Consider the following 24,057-nt stretch of genomic DNA (forward strand, 5'->3'; position numbering starts at 1 on the left):
CATCTTCGTCCTTAAGTCCTGGCCGGGGGTCTCTGCTCTGCCCCACCAGGACTGCAGCCTCCCTCCTGCACCTGGCACCTGCAGGGATCCAGTGTCACCTGCCCCAGGGCCATGCAGGGAGTTCTCTGCAACTACACTGTCATGGTCCCAGCTCTCTCACTCACCAGCCAGGTGTTTGGGAGCTCTCCACAGGCAGGAACTGTTCAGCAGAGGGGGTCCTCCGAGGCCAAGGACTCATCATTCTCCTTATAGTCCTGTCTGGTGGTCTCTGGCTCTCCTCTCTCCTGCCAGGACTGCAGCCTCTCCCCTACCCATTGCACCTGCAGTACGTAAACAGTCTGTGTAAAAGTTAAGACAGGACTGTAAAGTAATTTATGGCTCTGTATCTTTGAGCTTTCCTAATTACACTCTTTTCCCACTGCCACCTGCATAAAAATCTTGTCAGCAAAAACAGGTCATCACTCCAGTGAGATACATGCTGAACTGTTGAGCATTGGGATATCTAATGATTTCTAATTAATAACCACAGGCAGTGTGAGTACTGTGAATATCCTGTCTTTCCAATAACATCAGATTAATGCCAGTATCCTTGTTTTTTCTAGATTTCTTCCACAATAGGGGGGGGAGGGATAGCTCAGTGGTTTGAGCATTGGCCTGCTAAACCCAGGGTTGTGAGTTCAATCCTTGAGGGGGCCACTTAGGGATCTTGGGGCAAAAATTGGTCCTGCTAGTGAAGGCAGGGGGCTGGACTCAATGACCTTTCAAGGCCCCTTCCAGTTCTAGGAGATTGGTATATCTCCAATTATTACCTATTACCCAATATTTTAATGATGGGCATCCTTTACAAATAAAAAGTTTACTTAAAAAAGCAATATTCAGCTGGAATGAGTTTCTAGAACAGTGTGCTGGTGTTTGCAAGTATAAAGATATACAATAAAGAAGTGTATTCTTTTATGATAGAAAGTCAATGTATGTAGTGGCTCTCTGGGATTATTCTGCTGAAACAGTGGTTGAAAATGACACATTTGCAGCAGAGTTAAAACAAGATGTGCCACTTTTTGTTTTTATACCAGAATAATATTTTTAATAGCATTCAGTTTGAAAATGCCATTTCAACATGTTGTTTTTAATTTAAGTGAGTCTTTTTTCAAAAATATTTTAGTGTTAATAAAGTAAGGAATTACAGGATGAATGCTGACAGTGTTTGACTTGGGGGCATTTTCAGTAACTATGGGTAAACCGTGAGTTTGTTACAGTTTTCTTTCTTTTCTCTCTCTCTCTCTCTTTTTGGGAAGAGGGAGATGGGAGAGGGGGTGTCTTGCAATGAGTCTTGAAATATATTATATTCTGTAGTAGGCTACATGTTTAAAGCCACTCCGTTTAGTTAGCTTTTACTGTTCTGCTCAGAGCAAGACTTATTGACACAGTGCTGATAACAGTGTGCGGGTTAGTGGGCTTAGCTACATTAGGGCTTTCAATATTGTTAACAGTGGTTCAGCTGAACCAGTGTTAGCAACAGTGAGAAATTTGTCTGAAATTTCCCTAGTGTAGACAAGGCCTTAGAGCTCTAACCTATATTATTATGTAGAGAAATGTCAGCTAATTGCTATGTTCATTGTTCTGAATTCCAGCTGGGTTGTGTCTAAAGCAAGCAAAAAATATGGTTCCTAGAAAAAGCAGTTTCCTCTCTAATTTTGTATGATAATGAAAGGGAGAGGGTCTTTTTCTCTCTTGCAGAAATGCCTTTTTCTCAGCTGAAATGTGAGACCTAGGATTCTAACGGAACAAAATAATATAATAATCATCATCATCATCAATACTAGAGCTGTCAAATGATTAAAAAAATTATCACAATTAATTGTGAGATTAAAAAAGTAGCTGTGATTAATCACAGTTTTAATCACGCTGTTAAACAATATTAGAATACCATTTATTTCAATATTTTGGGTGTTAATTGCTTACTTCTGTGCTGCTGTCGAGGTGTCCGCCTCCCCTGTACACCCGGTCGCCAATGAGTTGGAGGAACCTGTCTGCTGCTGGTTCAGGAATGAGTGCTGCTGCCAGCAGCTGCTGCTGGCTGAAAATGCATTCAGGCTCCTGAGTGCTTTGCTTAAAGAGACAGCACTCCCCCCCCCACCCCACCCCACCCCACACACACACACAAAAACCAAAATCTGAAATGGCACCTTGGATTGAGCCATGAGGAGCCAGAGGAGGAGCCAGGCTGTTGGCTCCGGTAAGATGCGACCCTTGTGCAACAGCACAGAGCCTGCCTTGAGCTGCAGGCCAAGTGCCGGGCACCACAAGCCGCAGCAGCACAGAAATAAGCAATTAACACCCAAAATATTGAGATATCCAGCTGTTGACCACCTCAATACTGCATTCACCACGTCTCTGATTCTGGCACATGCCTCAATGTGGCTCTCGGGGTGATACTCTCACAGCAACTTGGACCCCAGCCAGTTCTGTACACATGTTCCTACTACGCTTGGAAATTCACCCCCATAGTAATGAACTATGAAATACTGGGAAAGGAGCTGCTTGCAGTCAAAATTGCTTTTTGAAGAATGGTGTCACCACTTTGAGGAAGCTTGGCACCCGGTACAGGTTTTTACTGACTAGAAGAACCTCATGTACCGCTGCAAGACCTGAACTTTGAACCAGAGGCAATTAAAGTGGGCTTTGTTCTTGTCTCAATTTGAGTTTACTATCACCTACCACCTGGGAAACCAAAGTGGGAAAGCTGATACTCCATCATGAAAGGGGGAATACTACCAGGAAAACAAGGTACCTACCTTCAAGCCCCTCTATCTCTTCAAGCCTACTAATTTTGTCAATGCCACAATTAATTAAGAACTGGTCTCCTACATCCAGTCCACCTCAAAAGAAGACCCATTCACCCAAGGAACCAAGTCAACGCCAGTAGGGGCTAATATGCCTCACTCCCTGGGGGACAGGATAACATCCTTCCCATATATGTTCCCCTGGGATGCCCCCAACTGAAGGTGCTAGAACTGTGCCACAACACTCCATTGATGGGTCACTTTGGCTACCTTAACACCTCCTGCATGGTTGCCCTTTATTTTTTCTGGTGGCCCCACATTTGGGTCAAAGTCCAAGTTTACATAGATTCCTGTGAGTGCTGTGCATGTACCCAGATGCCCCGGACTAGACCCCATGGCACATTAGTCCCTCTGGAGACTCTAGCTTTGCCTTGGTCCACCATCACCCCAGACTTCATTGTGGTCACCCCAGGACCAGTGGTCACACCGAAACACATAAAACTTATCATTTTGTTACCTAGGCAGGATTGCCTAGACCAGGGATCGGCAACCTTTGACCCGTGACCCGCCAGGGTAAGCACCCTAGCGGGCTGAGCCAGTTTGTTTACCTGCCGGGTCCACATGTTCAGCCGATTGCGGCTCCGACTGGCCACAGTTTGCCGCTCCAGGCCAATGGGGGCTGCAGGAAGCGGCGTGGGCCGTGTGCCAAAGGTTGCCAATCCCTGGCTTAGACTGTAAACTGTTACTTTGATCATAAGATCTTTTGGGCAGGGACCATCTTTTAATTAAATGTGTGTACAGTGACTGTGTAAAATGGGACACTAGGTGTTACTAAAATACTACTAGTACTAATTTAAATAGTCTGACAGTGTCATGAGAGAATTCTTTTAGCAAAACCAAGAGTGAATATTTTGATCCCTCATTGACTGACTGACAAGTAGGTAACAGTTCAATTATAATAAAAAGAGGTAAGTAGACTCAATCACTTGCTAGAATTGTAATATTGTAGTTATGTTTTTTTCAAGGTTAAGCTACTTAGGAATCACTTGTAAAATGAACTCTCCATTTCTTTATTTATTATGTTTAGAAGGACACTCAGTCTCTCTAGGTCTTGTGAACATAAGGTTTCTAAATAGGTGTTTTAAATGATTTGTTTGAGGTGAGAACTTTACATTAGCCAACTGCTGAGATACCACACAAGACTTTTCTGTTTTGTTTTAAAGGGGCTTACGATCTTGTCTAACCTGTTGCATTGATGAGTCTCTGAGATGCAGTTTGTGCTGAGCTCATAGTGGTAATCCAGCCATAACATGAACTAATCTAAAGATTAACTCCTCCTTTTTCTGAACCTTCACATCTTACTAGGCTTCTCTCTTGAGGTCGAATTGAACTGAGAGTTGTTTTTATGGATGGTAGACAGGAAATGATTATAAAATCATTAGGCATAATTCTAAGTGCAAAAGATATCTGGCTAAACTTTTAGAGAAATTGTCTTCATTGCCAGAAATGAGCACACTTACATTGCTGAGTCTAAAGTCTTGATTCTCCACTCTGTCCATGGATTGGAGGGACATGTAAACCAGTTCCCTTATTTAGGGCTGCCTAACACTGGTGTAAGTTAGGGATGCAGAGAAGCAGCCCTAAATTCCCCAGATGCAAGGTCCATGAAGGATCCTATGCCACTGGGATACAATATTAGGCATAATGGAGCTCCACTCTGCTGTGGCTCCCCCTTCCCTGTCCTACCCATGACCCACTCCCATGATCACTGACACCGGGGAGATAGTGCCCCAGAGAATCAAGTCCAAAGCAGTTGTTAATCTTGCCACACATGAAGGATTGTCTGTCATCTGGAATATATGTATTATTGTACCTTTTTGGTATACACATAAGGCCAAAACCTGTAGTCCTTAGTTAAAGCTTCCATTGACCCCAGATGAGGGTTTTGATAAATAAAGATTGGAAGATTTGATCAGTAATGCAATTAAAGTAGCACTATTTAATCTCTATGATTTGAGAATAAATGGCTCTTACCTCCCAGACCCCTTTTTACTTTAAACATTTAGCTCATTTTTAATGGCTAAATTAAAGTGTATTTCTCATAGAATAAAGTAAAGGAGAGAGAACAGTTATTGAAATTAGGGGTGTTATTTCTGTGAGAGTACTTAAATGGAAAGAACTCTTCAGGGTGTCTTCTCATTGCAGTGCAGTGTGACTTGGATGCAGATGATAACTTGAAATGACAATCTGCCATCTTATGGCATATTCATCTCCCAAATGCATGATTCCCAATAGTTTTGTGAAGAATTATCCTGCACAATGGCATAGGACTTTATTGCAATATGCTGTACATTGAATATCACTCTGGGCCAAAGTATCCTGGTCTAAAAAGGAATCACAATTTCAAGGATATTAAAATGTAGTAAAGCTTTAAAATTATTTAAAAGAACTATGCATAATTAGACAAGTTAACGAATAGATTTAATGAGAGAGGTTAATTTAGTTCTAAGTATTGAATATAAACTTCTGGTACTGTGTTTCGGAGAATATGCTGTAACATAGGGGGGGAAATCATGGACCTAGAATAAATGTTCCAATAAGTGTTTTGGTAGGGGGATGGGAGAATGTACTTTAACAGTCTAAAGAACAGGAATACTTGTGGCACCTTAGAGACTAACTAATGTATTTGAGCATAAGCTTTCATGGGCTACAGCCTACTTCATCAGATGCATAGACTGGACCATACAGCAAGAAGATATTTATACATACAGAGAACATGAAAAGGTGGAAGTAGCCATACCAACTCTGAGTCCAATCAATTGAGATGAGCTGTCATCAGCAGGATTAAAAAACAGAAACTTTTGAAGTGATAATCGAGATGACCCATAGAAGGTGTGAGGATACTTAACATGGGGAAATAGATTAAATTAGTGTAATGGCCCAACCATTCCCAGTCTCTGTTCAAACCTAAGTTAATTGTATCTAATTTGCATATCAATTCAAGTTCATCAGTCTCTCTTTGGAGTCTGTTTTTTGAAGTTTTTTTGTTGTAAAATTGCCAGCTTCAAGTCTGTCACTGAGTGGTTAGAGAGGTTGAAGTGTTCTCCCACTGGTTTTTTAATGTTATGATTCCTGATGTCAGATTTGTGTCCATTTATTCTTTTGTGTAAGGCATCAGGGTTGGAATGCCCAGACTCCCTGAAACCTGAGCTTCAGAAGGACAGTTCAGACATGCAGTGGTTGTGTTGGTTTAATTTGAGTTTAAGCATAGGAAGTGTCCGACTCTAAAATTAAATTTGTTTGTTCAGCTTGTGTATGGATCCTGGAATAGTTATGTTTACAGGCTACTACAGTTCTGATTTCCTGATTGAGTTAACAAATTGCTTATCTACCCTGGTGTTGGAGTCACTGAGGCTTATTGCCCTGAGTGATTTTAGCATCCATGCAGATGATGACTCTTCAAGGATCTCATGGCTAAAACAATAATCTTGGAACTGTTCAGAATGGTTTCTGGCTCCATAGACAATAGTGGTCACTCTGAATTGTGGGAGGGGGATTGGTTTGGGATTGGTGATTGCACACTTCTTAGATCCGACCATTATTGGAGGTTAGGGCTCACACTTACTCTTATAGTAGAGAGGTGACCTTTTTTATTGGTCCAGGCTGGGTGGTTATGATAATCACCATCTTTGTCTATTGGCATGGTGGTCCTGAGTGCTCCCTCTCTCTGTACTCGCCTCACTGGTCAACACTTTATAATGCTGATCAGGCACAGATGATGCATGAATGGTGGAAACTGTGTTGGTCAGTTGTGAAATTTTCCCCCTAGCAGTACCTGTAGGGGAACAGCCTTAGCAACCCCTGGAGTGGCACTTCCATGGCGTGGTATAAGGGGCGCTGCGTGCTCCCCCCACCCTCAGTTCCTTCTTGCTACCAGTGAAGATGCTTCGGAACAGCTCTGCTCCAGCTTTGCTACAGCTCTTCTCCAGAACTCTTGTTCGTTCAGTGTAGTAGTACTTGTAGTTAGTAGTTTTAGTTTAGTTTAGTTAGTGCACCCGTGCCCCGGGTTTTAAGTTGTGCGACACTTGTAGGTGACCGATGCCAATGAGTGATCCGCGCGCGGACTGTTTACGCTGTTTGGGTGAAACCCATCTCAGCGATCGCTGCAAGATTTGCAAGTCGTTCAAGCCTTGGACCGAGAGAGAGAGAGAGAGATTAGGCTCCAGGCCATCCTAATGGAGTCACCGTTGACCCAGACTCCAGTGCGCCGCTCCAAGTCAGCACCGGGTACCGCGGTGTCAGTGTGCGGCAACCACCCGGCGCCATCTATCAGTCGGCACTGCTTCCCATCCATGGGCCACGCCAAGAAGGCTAAGAAGAGGCCTCCTCTGCCGCGGCACCGGAGCAAGGCTGGGGGAGAGGCTAGACCAGGGGTCTCAAACATGCGGCCCATGGGCCGCATGCGGCCCGCGGAGCTCTTCCCTGCGGCCCGCGGAGCTCCCCAGGGCCGCCCAGAGGGGGGGGGCAATTTGCCCCGGGCCCCGGGCTCCGCAGGGGCCCCCAAGAGAAAAGCGGAGGCTCCCGCCTCCGCCCCTCTCCTGGAGCCTCGGCGCATAGAGCGCCGAGTCTCCGTCCGAGCGCCTGAGCCCCGCCCCGATCCGAGCCGCGTGGGGAGGGGGCGGGGCTGGGAACTCAGCCCGGAGCTCGCAGCCCCGCCCTCTCCCTACGCCGCTCTGAGCGGGGCGGGGCTCAGGCCCCGGCCCCGTTGGAGCTCACAGCCCCGCCCCCTCACCACGCGGCTCTGAGCGGGACGAAGCTCAGGCCTCGCCGGAGACGCGCTCGGGTAAGGGGGTGGGGAAGCGGGAGCCGCCGGGGCCTGGGTGGGAAGCGGGACCCGCCGGGGCCGGGGCCGGGCCGTGGGGGGGGGGGGGAAGGGAAGCGAGACCTGCCGGGGACGGGACGGGGGGTGGGGGAGGGAAGCGAGACCTGCCGGGGCCGGGCCGGGCCGGGGGGCGGGGAAGGGAAGCGAGACCCGCTAGACCTAAGTTTAAGCCACAGCAGGCTCCCACCCAGGCCACCCACTCTAAATACAAGTCCTCTTATAAAAAGTTGTGGGACTATAAGAAATGGTCACAGAGGCAGTCTCGGTCTGCCCCCCCCCCAGCTTGGGTCCTCCAAGAGCAAACAGGCAGGGAAACGGCAGTTTTGATGGGATGCCTGGGGAAGACCTACCAGTTCACATCAGGGATCCACCCACAATAAAGCTTCACTTCTCCAACCGGTTGTGTGCTTTCCTCCCGGAGTGGTTGCGGCTGACCTCAGATGATGGGTCTTTGGCACCATCTCCTTGGGCTACACCCTCCAGTTTACCTCTACCCTGCCCAACCACCCTCCACCCCCGTCCCTCCGGGGGGACCCTTCTCACGAGGCCCTGCTCGAGCAGGAGGTAGGGCTGCTCCTTGGCCTAGGAGCGGTGGAAGTGGTGCCAGCAGAGTTCAAATGCAAGGGTTACTACTCCCACTATTTCCTTACCCGAAGGCCAAAGCGGGGCTCGGGTCCATCCTGGACCTGCGAGGCCTGAATCAGTACATGGTGAAGTTCAAGTTCCACGTGGTCTTCCTGGCCTCCATCATTCCCTCCCTGGATCCCGGGGACTGGTATGCTGCCCTCGATCTGCAGGACGCGTACTTCCACATCCATATATTCGAGGGGCACGGGCGCTTCCTCCATTTCACGGTTGGACAGGAAACTACCAATTTACGGTCCTCCCATTTGGCCTGTCCACTGCCTTCAGGGTGTATGTCTGTGGTGGCGGCCTACCTCAGGCGCCCCGGGGTCCAGATCTTCCCCTGTCTGGATGACTGTCTGGTCAAGGGCAGCTCCCGGTTGCAGGTGCAGGATCACATGGCGCCACTCTGGGCCTGTTGGTAAATGACACCAACTCCACATTAGTCCTGGTACAATGCATAGAGTTTATCGGGGCAGTCCTGGATGCCACGTCTGCCAGAGCCTCCCTCCCACCGAACAGGTTCGAGACCCTGAAAGGGCTCATCAACACTGTCACAAAGTTTCCAGTGACAACAGCCAGAGCGTGTCTCCAGCTCTTGGGTCGCATGTTGGCATGCACATATGTGATTCGCCATGCCAGACTCAGGATGAGGCCCCTCCAGCTCTGGTTGGCCTCGGTGTTCTCCCAGGCCAGAGACAGGATGGACAAGGTCCTCACTATGCCTGAACCAGTGATCGCCTCCCTACTATGGTGGTCCTCCCCAGGGAACATGCTCCGTGGGGTCCCGGTCAGAGGCAGGCCCCCATCGATGGAATGTCCGCTGCATTGGACCTGGGGTGGGGAGCCCATGTGGGAGGCCTTCGGACCCAAGGTCTATGGTCTGCGCAGGACCTGGCCCTCCACATAAACATCAAGGAGCTCAGGGCAGTGTGGCTGGCGTGCATGGCCTTCCTCTTGCACCTGGAGGGCTGGGTGGTCAGGGTTCTCATGGATAACACGGCCTCGATGTTTTACATCAACAGGCAAGGGGAGGCCCAATCCTTTGCCTGGAAGTCCTCAAGCTGTGGGACTTCTGCATAGCCCACAACATTTGCCTACAGGCCTTCCACCTACCAGGCGCCCAGAACTCATAGGCGGATTGCTTGAGCAGGGATTTCTCCTCTTGGCACAAGTGGGCCTTCACCCAGAGGTGATGCACAGACTTTTCCAAGAGTGGGGAACGCCCCAAGTGGAGCTGTTTGCGACTTGACAGAACTGTCGCTGTCCCCGGTTCTGCTCCAAGGGGGGCCTGGGATGGGGCGCTATCTCTGATGCCTTCCTCCTATCCTGGTCAAGCCAGTTTCTCTATGCCATCCCCCGGTTCCTGCTGATCAGCAAGGTCTTGGAAAAGATAAAGATGGACAGGGCCCGGGTCCTCCTGATTGCCCCAGCATGGCCCAGGCAGCATTGGTATGGGACCCTCACATCGCCCCACCGTGGCCCTTACCGTCCCGCCTGGACCTGCTCTCTCAGGACCAGGGCCGTCTCCTCCACCCCAACCTAGCGGCACACCACCTCACAGCGTGGCTGCTCAATGGTTAGGCCGAGAGGAAAGGATGTGCTCGGAAGGGGTTCAGCACGTCCTCTTGGAAAGGAGGCGGCCCTCCATGAGCAGAGCCTACTTGGCAGAGTGGTCTCGGTTTTCCCAATGGGCAGCTGAGTGGGGCGTCTCCCCCGTGGCGGCACCGATCCAGCTAATTTTGGACTACCTCCTTCACCTTAGAGCCCAGGGCCTGGCGCCCTTGTCCGTCAAGGTGCACTTGGTGGCCATATTGGCCTTCCGCCCACCAGTGCAGGGGCACACGGTATTCTCCCATGCTATGACTGGCCGATTCCTTAAGGGATTGGATTGTCTCTTCCCATATGTTAAGCCCCCAGTCCTGCAGTGGGACCTGAACTTGGTGCTGGCCTGGCTGACTGGTCCCCCGTTTGAGCCACTAGCTACATGCTCCTGGTCACATCTCTCATGGAAAGTGGCCTTCCTGGTGGTGATCACGTTGGCTAGGCAGGTCTGGGAACTCAGGGCCCTGACCTCTGAGCCCCCGTACACGGTGTTCCATAAGGATAAGGTCCAGCTCCACCCACATCCTTTGTTCCTCTCGAAGGTGGTCTCCGCCTACCACGTGGGTTTCACATGAGCAGGTTTGAATGGTAAATATTTAACAAAAGAAACTCTGCATCCTGCACATTTCTGTATTTTGCCGGTTACTTAAATTTAAAAAGGATAATGTCTCCCCCCGACTCCCTTCTTTCCTTTTCATTTAACCCCTGTCTGCAATCTCATCAGAAATGAGCTAGGGAGGTTAAAACCAAAATTCTAATCGGCAATCCTGCTAAAAATTCTCTGACCATCTGCACTGTTTAAACAAGATGTATATATATGTGTCTAAAAATCGAAAACCTTTGCTCAGATGTGCCTAAGATTTTGTTCTGGGTTCAATCTACAAGATTGTTCTCTTTCTTTTATTCCTGCTTCTCAAATATCCAAATTACTGTGCTCTGTTGTAGCAATTTACTGTTCTGAGGTAGGGGATTCAAGGGCTTGATACTGCTGTTGGACTATTGAAAGGAAGTAATTTCTAACACTAATTTCTTTATATCATGTCTTCGATGCCTAGCCTCCGTGACCTCAGGGTACCAGGTCAGATGACTCAGTATAGCAGTGTATGGATTATTGCACCAGCAGAAAATTACTTTTTCTGTAATTTCATATATTTGTTATTTGGAAGTATGGTGCCAGCTTCCAGTGCACAATAGAGCTCATTTGGGGGAAAAATAGAGCTTATTTTATTTTTATTTTAAGTTTACAAGCCTACATTCTGGTTCCAGTTGTATTTTTCATGCCATATAAGAGGACAGTGTCAAAGGCTACAGCCAAAGATCATAGCTGGAGAGAATTTATAGTGCCAGTCATGTTTAAAAAAAAAATCCAGCTGTATAAAATATCCTCTGAGGATTTTCCTAACACACTGTACATAAATTCAGCTAATAAGTGGGCAGTAAAATTGACATTTTATAAATTAATATTCAAAAAGCAAATAGTTTTCTATAAATGTTGAGCAAACATTAAACAAAAACCTTGTGTATGAAACCTTGGAAAGAAGTGCCCCCTGCTGGTGTAGTGTTTGTTTCTCTTGTAAACTACTGAAAAATGAGTGTGTACTTCAGGGTTCTCTGGTGCTTCTTATGCTGCCTCATATTTCTGCTGTCTCCACAAAGTCTAAGATAAACTATTTTGTAAATCTGTTCTTTTTGTATGTATATAAACCAAGTCCATGAACTTTGAGGATTGAGGATTTTTAACTTCATGTAACTTTTTTGTGGAACTCAATACCTAGCATAAACCACACTGTGGAACATTCAGAGAGTAATACTAAACTAGTTTGTTTACAATTGGTAAAGAAAGTCAGAACTGAAATCGGATCCTTCTCATTATACAGAACCACCATACAGTTGTCTGTGGCTAGCATGCTGAAAATGAGACTATGTAATAATTCAGATGAAACAGGCAATTAAATAATACAAATGATTAAAACAAAGGCTTTAGATAAATTAAGGCACCCCAGCTCAGAGTTCATTGCAGGATTGCAGCCTGAGTGGTAAACCAACATGTCAAAGAATATCTGAAGTTTGAGTATAAGCGTGTTACTCTACTAGGGCTTAGTCCAAAGCCATTTGAAATAATTGGAAGTCTTTCCATTGACTTCAGCAGTGTACTTCAAATCAGGCTCATGGGGCTTTGCTGAGACAAAATTTCAGACCAGAATTAAATCCATAAACCCTGGTGGGTTTTTTTTGTTTTGCTGGGGTTTTATAAAATCTTCTGAGAACATTAAATTCTTCAGCTTTAGACATTTGCCATTTATAGGCAACAATGTCTGAGAAACAGCACAGGATAAAAATAGTCTTATTATGTGTATAAATAATAGATGAGAGAAAAAGTAGTAAATTATTCTTCATCTGTTTGATCACATCTAATACAATTGACTCATGTTGCCCCATTTGTTTCACCATTCACTATATTTATAGTCATCACAAATCCATGAAAATAAAACTGCTTATTTTTATTTTTATTTTTATTTTTATTTTATTTTTCACCATATGTTCTCTGTGTACTATAACTTCAGATTAACATAACTTCACATGCCATGGTGCTCTTGTTTATCTTTTTTTGATAGCGTAAGCATATGCTCTCAGTTTGATGCTGCAGTCTTCATTGATGATCAGTGTTTCATTTGCTTGACTTTTATTCTAATGTTACTGGTGTAATTTTGCGTATATTGTTAATATTTTTCTTTCTTTTCACATTTAGGTGGAGAACAGACCAAAATATTATGGAAGAGAGTATGTATTATACTATTCTATTTTTAATTATTTGATAAATAATCACTTGAGGTATCATGCATTCCTTTTGAAATTATTGATACAGAAATAACAATACCATAGTGGAGGTGTTATGACAAAATATTTCATTTCACTTTCCATAAGCCTTGCATGAAAATGTTTTGAATGTCTAATATTCCAGTTGCACACGGATTCATTATTGTTGCCCAACAGTGCATGGCCTGTACCACCACTTCAGCATGTATGTCAGCTACAGATGGGCAAAACCATGGACGGTGACTAAAAACAAATCTGGGGTTATTTGAGGAAGAATGGTTCAGATTGTTTCAGCTCTCCACTCCTTGATCTTTTTTTGGCTGTAACTTTTAACCCCCTTTTAGTTTTTACTGTTTTTTTTCAATCTCGTTCCTCTTGTTCTTCCTTCTTTTTGATGTGTGTTTACTGTACTTTCTTCTCACTGATACCCGGTATTACAGTGTCAGTGAGAGTATGAGACTGCTTCAGGTCTAAAGGCTGCCTTACCCCATGGGCATACAAGGCCTGAAATGGTGTGTTTCCAGTGCAAGGAAGGGAAAAGGGCAGGCAACTCCGAGGCCTCAAAAGAGGGACTCCATTCTCCCTCTATGCAGTGGGAGTGTTATCTCCAAATAGCTTGCATGTACATTGACCCAGAGCCCTGTATAGATAGTGTTCAAGGACCACAGCCATTGTTACAGCTCGTTCGAAACCCTTTACTTGAGCTGTGTGCGTAGAATGAGAATTTGCCCTTAATACGGTACTTTTCTGAGGCCTGCTGTTTAGTTTGCAATGAGGCTTAATTATATAATTTCATTTTTAAGGGTTTTTTCACACCCAGGGCATAACAGCTGTCAAACTATCAAAGAGCTCCTAATTATTATAGTTGCATTTTTAAAATATAACCTGTGACAATAGGGAATTCAGTCATAGCCACTCGAGTACAGTAGAGTTTGAAAGACAGCACCTAGCTAATTGAACCACCATGCTTTCTAGCTCTAGAGCTTTTAAAACTATTATCACTGTCTTTTGTCCAATAAGCCGGTTGTTATTGATAGTGTGTGTATTACAGCTAACAGCCAAGAGAAAACTAAGAGCCTAAACTCATTCTTGTTAACTGGACTTGTTTGACATTAATGACAGTGAATTTATTAATAAAGATGCATTTAAACTGTAATTTTAGAGATGTTCATTCTAATTGGCTGTAGTAGAAAATGCCTGTGGTTCATCAGCATAGTAGGACAGTCCAAATCAATCATCATTTTAAAAAGGAAGTATGCCTAGTAATGCTTTGGAAAGGTCACCTAAAACCTACTGCTTCCAACATGTATTCAGTATGAAAAAATGACAAGTGCAATTGCTGTTCAGTTCTCTTTACATCTAAAATGTTTTTCTTCTTCTTTTTCCCTACCAAACCAGAGGCAGCATTTTAAACCTACCATTTCTGACGTATTATGTCAGAAAAAAAGACAACGCTTAGGGCTAAAAGCTTTTAACATATTTACTGTATTTTTAGACAGGAGCATTTAAAATAGAAGCTTTTAAAAGCTCCAAGGAAAGGTTTAGTGAATCAGCTAGCAAAATATGTGCACAACGTAGTATTTAAACTACTCTAAAGACTGTATTTTGTCCTTGTTTAAAGGTCATAGCTGAAGAACTGATCAGTCTAAAGTCAGCTGTTTGTCTTAGGGCCTGTTCCTTTTGTCATGAGGGAATGAATCACAGAAAGAGTCACTTTTTACAGAAACCGTCCAGGGAACTTTATTGAAATGAGGAAAACAATATTATCCCTAAGGGTACTCTTCGTCTATTTCTCTATGTCACTATCACACATCTGACTAAAACCTTCACCAGCATCTTCCTGCCTTTCTGCCACACAAAGAAGCAGTGCAGATATCCTCACTCCTTTTAAAAAACATATATATAAACAATAAAGGCAGATTTGTAATAAGGACACTATCTAGAATATGTGCATTGATTTATCTCTTTTTATTTGAAAGTGCCTTCATTTCTGCACTTGTTTCATTCCTCTCATATAAAATAACCATTGTGGGAAACTCCAGGCCTGATCATGCTCCCTCTTAGAGCTGGCTTTAAAAAAAATGCTCAGAGTCTAACTGATCACTATGTTTGGGGTTGGAAAGGATTTTTCCCCCAGGTCAGATTGGCAGAGACCCTGAGCTTTTTTCTGCCTTTCTCTGCAGAATAGGGCATGGATCACTTGCTGGTTTGAAAATGGTGGATTCTCTGTAACTTGAAGTCTTTAAATCAAGATTTGAGGATTTGGCCTTAATGTTTTTTTTTCTTGTTCTTCTATATCTAATTGTTCCTGCTCCTTGAGCAGCCAAGTATTGTGATGGTAGGAATGTCAAGATTCACACGCCATTTTTACCTGCTCTAAAGTCTTTGCTTAAATTCAGACGGTCATGCCCACAGACGGTCATGGGGTTAGGCTTTCCTGGGCCAAATTGAAAGACATTGTTCTATAATCATCCAGTGGAGTTACTCAGATAGTGACCAACATTTTCTCTTTGCTCTGTCATTTCTCAGTTCAGTCCCATCACCTGTCTGTCAGCCTGGGAATTGGGGACCTGAAATTGTTCCCAGGTTGTTCCACTGATGCAGTATTTAGTGTTGCTATCCTATTATGATCTACTACTAGTCACATATGTCTCACTTAAATCAACCATCATTTCTTGTAGTTTTATTTCTACTTATGATTATTCTGTAAATTGCTGAAATTTCTCCCCTCAGGTTTCATGGAATTATTTCTCGAGAGCAAGCAGATGAAATACTTGCAGGTGTAGAAGGAGCATATATTCTTAGAGAGAGCCAGCGGCAACCTGGATGCTACACTCTAGCTCTCAGGTAAACTCAGTTTTAATAAAACATGTCTAGATTAACTAGACATTTGGAAGGGATGGCGGAGATAATACCAGTTCCTTTGATTGAGAGACTGTCTGTCTGCCTTTAATTGCTAGGGTTTGCAACTAAGCGTGATTTTAAACCTCCAGCTGCTGTTTGACAATCACATTACTTCAGTAACCTAGTAAGCTTTTTACCATCTGCATCTGGCTAGGAGTTTGCAACCTTTCTCTGTGGATGCGTACCTTGCCATTATTGTGCAGGCTGTTGTTTCCTCAAGCTTAGACCATTGCAGTTGTCTGTACATGGGACTACTCCTTAAAACCATTTTGAGACTGCCGCTGGTGCAGGATGCAGTAGCTCACTTACTGAGTAGGGCATCATGCTGGGAACACATGACACTAGTGCTCCTCCCAGATCTGCACTGGTTGCTCATTGGTCTCTGGGTGAAGTGTGAGGTCTCTGTTATGATTTACAAAGCCCTAAATGAGTTGGAACAGGCCAACCTGAGGAGTTGCCTCTCTCCCCATGCCACAACTGTGGTCAGAAGGGGCACATGACTGGATCTCGCTCAGTATAAATGAGAGGGGGCGGCTGGCAGGATGCCCTTTGTGACGTCTGCAGTACTCTAGAACTAGCTCCCTCCCCATCCCTTGGTCTGATTTTGGTGACCTTCCAGGCATACTGCAAAAGTTATGTGATGGGGTTTTTTAGAAGGTAAAGGTGTGCTTCCCCCAATGATGGCGTGGAAAGGAGTCTCTGTAGGTGGCTCGCTGAATTCCTGTGGAATGATGACTTTTATGCTGCTGGTTTTGATCGTGTGAGTAACAATGGTAGGGTGCCTCAAACCTTGGATCGGGGTCCTTTTATATATTTAATCTAAATAAAATTATTAGAAACCTAAAGCTTACTTTAGAATTTTTCTTTTTAAAGAGACATAAAGCTACTTAAGTGTAAAATTGTGTACATCATAAAACTGTCATAGTTTCGTTGGAAATATCCTTCAGATCCTATCACCTTTAATAAAATAAAAAAAATAAAGTTTAAAAAACATTACTATTTTTGTGGGACCCGCAAAAAGAGTCTCCAATTTTATACTCACTTTGGTAAGTCTGTAACAAAAATTTCCCAGCGCCATGAACATTGTACTGAGATCATCCTGATCAGTTATATTGGTGCACAAACAAGGCCGTCAGCAGTCCAGTATTTAAAATCATTTTGAGACTGACGCTGGTGCTTGCTTTGTGAACAGTGTAGGAAATGAATAGCAGTGTTTGTCAAATGGAAAAGAACAAAATAGGAGATTTTCAAGGTTCTTAACAAAGTATTACAAAATAAAGAGTAAGAAAAGTATAGTATTTGATTGTCCTTATTAAATATAGATATGTATAGTGGTTGTAACAGAATACTTCAGTTGCTAACATCAAGAGCTAGATTTTCAGTCTAGTTTCTAAATTTACCTATGTAAATACTTGTCGATTCAAAAACGTAAGTTTGTTTGCAAATTGGGAATTTATATGAAAAAAAATTATAGCACAAATGTAGAGACCATTCTGGAGCTTTTAGCCTGTAACCCCTTTAACAAAGAAAACATGTACATTTGGTCTGAAATGCTGACCCCACTGAAGTCACTGACAAAAGCCTTCCATTTACTTCAGTGAGACCTGGATTTCACCCTTGATGTGCTATAAAAGAAACATTTTAAGATACTTTGTTTTTAAAATATTTTTTTAAACCGTATACTATACATGCCATAAATAGCACTCCCCAGAATAGGCTTTTGTCAATCAGTATAAGCATACCTCTGATGTGTTGTGCCAGCCCCTCAAGATGAGCACACACTGACTAACTGTACACATTTCTGGGTGTCGTTGCTTGTTAAACACTAGGTAGCTTAATCCTTCAATCAGATCCACATGAGCACAATGAGGTTCTGTGGGAGACTCATCCACACAGATCCATTTGCAATATTAGGACCTAAAAATGTATGTATAACCAGCAAGATTGTCTCCTGGTTGTTCTGATATTTTGTATTCTCTCTCTCTCTCTCTTTCTTTTTTTTTTTTTTAATGCAGGTTTGGTAATCAGACCTTAAACTACAGGCTTTTCTATGATGGGAAGCACTTTGTGGGGGAGAAAAGGTTTGAATCTATCCATGATTTGGTAACAGATGGCTTGATAACACTGTATATAGAAACCAAGGCTTCTGAGTATATTGCCAAAATGACCAAAAACCCCATCTATGAGCACATTGGATATGCTACTCTGCTTAGAGAAAAAGTATCCCGAAGGCTGAGCAGAACCAAAACTGAATCAAGAAAAGCTAGTGTAACAAGTGAAGAAAATACACCGGTTGAAAAGGTAACTATTCAGTATTAAATGGCAACCAATCTAATGCTTTCTTTATAGTCTATAATCTACAAAAAGCCAAGTGTTTAATAATAATAATAATAATTGATGATGATGATGATTAATAATGATTAATTTTGTTGTCATTAACGTGTTCCTGAGCCACTGAAATGTTTATATCCTGTTAACTGACTGATAACCAATCATGTGTACTTGAAATTACTATTTAACTGGGGCTTTTGAAAAGATAATAAAAACTTCCCATCCACTACCAACACAAATGATTTTATGCATGTAGTGGATGGGACTTGACTACCATAGAAACAGCTTTTCCTTATGCGCCATCACAATGGCTGGGACAAGCTGAGGTGTTCGCTTGTCCATGTGCATTCTAAAGTCATGGCATTCTCAGTGGCAGGTCCCAGACTGTGAAAATTGTGCCCATTGGCCATTCACCAGAGCTCAAGTTTGTTAGCTTCCAGTGCATGGTGCAAAGCTCCTTTTTTCTGCCAGTCCTTTGGTGAATGGGTCTGGAGTGGGGTATTGTCTTTGCCTTCTTTCTTTCTCTTTCTTGTTCTGAGTTAAAATGGAGTTTTCTTGCCATCTCTTACCTGACCATATGCTATAGCAGTGTGTGAACTAGAACTTACTGACTTAATACTTTGAGAACTCCATCCACTTAGTAACCAGGTAAAAAAAATAACATTAAGAATTATGCCATATATGATAAACACTGTTGTAAACAGTGACATGTGAGTTTTCCCATTTCTAGGTGGACTGTGCACTAAGTATCCCAAACAAAACTTTCTTCCTGGTGCAGATGTTTTGGATGAATTAACTAATTCTCATTTGTGGGAGGACTTCTGCATCGTGATTTAGATGATTTTAATGTTCAGTTGATATTTGGGAAGCAGTGACTGTATTTGCTAGAAAATAACATGTACCACATGTGTGAATATAGCAGAGGTAATTATTTTCCTGATGCCTCCGTCTGTCCTACTGAAAGACATTTCCAGGCAAGTTACTTTATGTGATGGGTTACATATCCATACTGACTGAACACTTACTGGTTTGGATTTCTGACACTCAGTAAAACAGGACAGATATAGGCAAATTGAAGCAGTTTAGGAATTGTTCTCCGTAGCAGCTCTTATTCTTGAATAAGATGAAGTGGCATCCAAACACAGTCATCTGCAGTAGCAAATGAGTTGGATTAATAATGCCGACTTTTTAGTAAAGTCACACAGCCTGGAGAAGATCTTTGGACAATGGGGTTGTGAAAAACCTTGATTCAGATTCTATTTCAGCACAAATCCAGTGACAGTGATACAGTAGAACCTCAGCGTTATGAACACCTTGGGAATGGAGGATGTTTGTGACTCTGAAATGTTTGCAACTCTGAACAAAATGTTGTGATTGTTCTTTCAAAAGTTTACAACTGAATATTGACTTAATGCAGCTTTGAAACTACTATGCAGAAAAAAATGCTGCTTTTAACCATCTTAATTTAAATGAAACAAGCACAGAAACAATTTCTTGACCTTGTCAAATCTTTTTTTAAACTTTCCTTCTTTTTTTAGTAGTTTAACACAGTACTGTACAGTATTTCCTTTTTTTTTTTTTGTCTCTGCTGCCTGATTGCATACTTCCCGTTCCAAATGAGGTGTATGGTTGACCGGTCGGTTCGTAACTCTGGTGTTTGTATCTCTGAGCTTCTACTGTAATATTTGGAATAAATTAGATGGTGTTTTAAAAAACAAAATATGGGAACAGAAGTTGGTCCAAATAAAAGCTATTACTTCACCCACCTTGTCTCTTTAAGATATGGGAAGGAATTATAGAGAGACAGATGTCCTGCTCATTCTGCTGATTCCTGTGATTGGATGATGGCTGTTTTTGAATGCTAAATCAGGCACAAGAGTCTATATTTTGACTTTGTTTGGGGTACAATGAGTAAGATGAAGCAGAGTTTAGTACAGTATGACTTTTCTCTGTATGGGTGGATCAGTAACACCCTTACAGACGGGTTGCCAGATCATGCCCTGGAAACTAGCAGTTTCTTTAATGTTGAGAATATATTTGACAAACAGTGTGGTGACTTTAAAACATTAGTATGTGCCATTAGTGTAATAAAAGTAATCACTACAGTCCTAAATCCTAGACACATTCCTTAACTTATGGAAATATGGTATCTCTAATTAGAAACAAAACCGAAGCCATTCAAAATTTTTTTTATCTTAGTTGCAATTCTTGTCATATTTTTATTATTGAAAATCTGTGATTTTTCATACGCTGCAATGCCCTTCAGCAGTTCAAAGGGTTTTATTTTAATCTACTTATCTTTATAACTGATCATATTCTCTTTCATACTGGGACTTTGGCTGAAATTTTCAAGTTTGGGTGCTTAAGGTTAGGTACCTAAATAAAAATGGCATTTTAGAGGTGCAGAGTGATGAGTGCTTGCTTAGCAACTCTGAAAATTGAACTACTCTGATTTAGGGGCCTAAATATTAATTTGCACCTAAATCTGAACATTTCTGTCTTTGGGTCTGAGCCAACTCCCAGTGGAATCCGTGGAAAGACTCCTGTTGACTTCAATATGGGTTGGCTCAGGCCCTTTGTGTACTAAGACTCAGCTAAGTAAAAGGGGCGGGGGGAGGAGAGGGAGCAGGACGAGGAGCTGCCATCAGAATCCTTTTCCAGCTCTCAGGAGCAGGAGCCATCAATGCCAAAGAGTGGGGGGATGCGGGCTTCATGAGCAGTGGAGTTTAGGAGATGCTGTTGGAGCAAAAGGGTGCCTGCTGTCTGTGTGACCCCAGGCATGCCCATAACAGGATAGAAGATTCCTCTACAGTCCCCCAATGCTTTTAAATCTGAGACCCCCAACATGGAGGACTTGAGCTCTCCAGCAGAGGCATTCATCCTTTGGTGGAAACCAGGTAGTATTTCCACCATGATCATCACATGCAGGTTTCCACCAGGGAAGGCTACTTTTCACCCCTATTCTATTCTGTCTATGTGTTGAGAAACAGTGCCCATCACAGTGGCATCTGCTCATCACTACATTATTTGGACAAGTTGATGAGTTTTCTTTGGCATTTTGGAGTGAACAGGTGAGGTGAAAGTTTTGAATAATTGAACTGTCTTATTTGATTGGCCTGCCTGGAATATTTTGAACATTTCTGAAATGCTAGGAAAGAAAACAGTGGAGAGAGGCTTTCATTATTTCCCCCAAAGAGCTTGAAAAGTTGACACAGTACAGGTTATGCCCCAGTATTCATATTATAGATTAGGTTTTTTTGAAGTGAAATTTCACTTCCTATTGATACCATTTCCAAAGCTGTGAAACTGGTGCTCAAGGCATTCATTTATTTAGTAGATTTGGTGTTATTTAGGAGATCTATCCATTCTTGCTTGTCCTGTATTGACAACAGAAATTATTAAACATCTCAGTCATTCCAGAAGCCCTTTTCCCCTTTGGGTAGGTCAATGGAAGGTTGTCACAGAGGCACTATCTAGAAAGAGGATTCACAAATTTGACTAGAATGACTTGGAATCGCCTGAGGTACCTGTCTACTCCCATGATGTGGATTCTTGGAGGTTGTAATTAGTGGAGTACTTCCCATTGCAGTACAAGAGAGGTGGTTCATGGCCAAATTAAGCTGTTTTTGTTTGTTTGTATATTTTTACGAATCATGTTTGGAGTAATCCCGAGAGACTGTTTACCTTTGAGATACCTGATAATGGGGAAGGATAGCTCAGTGGTTTGAGCATTGGCCTGCTAAACCCAGGGTTGTGAGTTCAATCCTTGAGGGGGCCATTTGGGGATTGCTCCTGCTTTGAGCAGGGGGTTGGACTAGATGATCTCTTCAGGTCCCTTCCAACCCTAATAATCTATGACTAAGTATCATGCAAACCTCTTTCTGTCCAACTGAGTAGTTGGAAGATTTGTAGTCATCCACTCGCCACATTTTATTATAGTGGGTTAAAACACATTTAATCCAAACGGAGGTTAAATACTCTTTAAGAATGAGGAAGATAGGGGATATAAATTCTGCAAGATACTGGTTTAGCAAAATAGGTAATAGTGACAGTCATTTTAACCTGTTTGGACTTGCATAGGGATTGTGAAGCTGGTATTGCATGAAAAAATAGCAAACCCTTATTGGAACATTATATAATTGAGCATACTTAGGGTTCCTCTCCAACCCATACTGGGGATTGTGATTGCATATTCTGCATTTGTTCTGTTCATCGAACACTCTTCACATTGGGCAAGTACAGAATATGCAATAGCAAGATGCAGATAAACAGCTCACAGTATGAATGCTGAAAAAAAGTTTGCTTGCTATAAGCAATTAATCTTCTTTTAAAAGAAAAAATTACAATAGTCATTAATTAGTAAAATATATGGTTCTGAAATTGTTGATTGCCATGATCACAAGAAAGTTTTTATTACTGTAAGTGTTCTGTATATTTACTGCCAAGGAGAACATTTTTTTCCTCTAATACTGTACTGGTAGTATGAAATTGAGGAAAAATATCTTCAAAAGGTTTTGCATTTCAAAATGATGGCAATAAGTTTAGGTGTCTCTTTCCATTATAACTATCTATTTGATAGAGGAGTATTTGTAAGTAACTGCATTATTAGAATGTGTCTGCAAAGTTATAATAGCCAGTCTTCCTCTTGTTGCACTTGATGGCAATACACCTGTTGACTTCAATGAAAGTAGGATCAGGCTCAGTGTGTATAAGTCGATTCAAACATATGCATTGTTTGTATATGGAATGTTTGTTTGTTCGAGTCCAATCACGAAATGCCTACACAGACTGCTCTATGATTATAGGCAATTGGTGAGATGTGCTTCTAACAATAAGGAGCCCACATAATCTGTGAGGAAAAACTTGGCATTTAGAACAAAGATCATGAAGGGCTGTGCTCAGAGATTTCATTAAACGTCAGGATAGTAGCAATCCCTGATTAGTGCTCTGTTTCATAGAAGCTGAAATACTGCTGCTTGCCATAGTAACCTTTTTACCCGTTTTGCTGGAAGCAAGTACCAAGCATTTATGTGCAAATGACAGAGCCCAAAATTAATATTGCAATAGGATTGAAGAGCTGAAATGACAATTATATTATGGAATTTGGAATGTCTTAGATTACCTCAGGAAAAAAAATCCCACAAAAGTAATAGTGAGACAGATAAGAAAGTTGTTTCTATTCAGGAACAGGTGACAAAAAAGGAAGAATAATTTTGCTGGAAAAAGTAATGGGTGCTATTGTAGTCATTAGTCATGCTGCTCTCACATGCCTTCCCACAGAAAATAATATGGTAGTCTGAGAACAATATACCTCAGTCTCAAAGTATATTTGATTTTAGATGTAATCTGATTAAGGAACTAGATCTCATTGAGATCAGTGTTTCATTACGATAAATCAGAATTAGCTGGAGACAACCAAACTTTGGAAACCTCTGGTTTGATTCAGTTTACAGAACATCCACACATGCATTATTATTCAAAGCTCAGCTGACCCTTTTGAAAGCTTCTCCACCCAATCCTTCCACTCCTCTTCCCCTCCCTGCTTCCGTGGACTTTTCCCAGGTCCCACTCCCGACCAACCCTAAACAGGCCCTTCTGGCCTTCTCTTCCTTCTTTATCCTTTATTTTCTGCAGCCCCCACTAGCATGAGAGTCTATCACAGGATTCTAGCTGGTCTCTAGTGTCTCTGCTGGGACAGATGTCCAGATAGTATTTCATGTACATTGAGAATTTCCTTTCAGAAATGTCCCAGAGTGTGCTGTATGTTTCTAACAGGGGGACCCTCTCCGTCCTCCCACCCAGCCTGTGTAAGATTTGAACTGTTCTGCCACTTGAACTGTTGGGGCCACAACAGACTGAGAGGGAGTGATCTTTACAAGATTGTACAGGAGGGAGGAGATGCCCACCTGAATCTGTCAAACCTTACAAAAGGTTCAGATGCAATTTGGGGAAGGAGCTGAGTTTCAGAGTGGCTTGCTAGCTTTGTCTTAGGTACTGTGACAGTTCATGAAGAAATGAAAATCTGGTAACAGTGTGAATAAATCCAGTTTCTCTAATTTTTAAAATTTTTGTTGATCTAGTAAAATGTATAGAACAATTTACATGTTATGA

At 42.7% G+C, this 24,057-nt stretch overlaps 1 protein-coding gene across 2 annotated transcripts in view; it reads left to right on the plus strand.

Annotated features, from left to right (window-relative positions):
• CHN2 (chimerin 2) overlaps positions 1-24,057 on the plus strand; it is a 194,124-nt gene that overhangs the window by 88,451 nt on the left and 81,616 nt on the right. Inside the window, exons 4-6 of one of the 2 annotated variants that reach the window (XM_039524781.1) lie at positions 12,644-12,675; positions 15,445-15,558; positions 17,631-17,916. In XM_039524781.1, coding sequence (XP_039380715.1) covers positions 12,644-12,675; positions 15,445-15,558; positions 17,631-17,916 — 432 coding nt within the window. Of the gene's footprint in view, positions 1-12,643; positions 12,676-15,444; positions 15,559-16,263; positions 16,376-17,630; positions 17,917-24,057 lie in introns of those variants that run through there. The other variant, XM_039524782.1, reaches the window with a different exon arrangement.

This window comes from Mauremys reevesii, linkage group 2 (assembly GCF_016161935.1).
Source record: "Mauremys reevesii isolate NIE-2019 linkage group 2, ASM1616193v1, whole genome shotgun sequence".
Classification (NCBI taxonomy): Eukaryota; Metazoa; Chordata; order Testudines; family Geoemydidae; genus Mauremys; species Mauremys reevesii.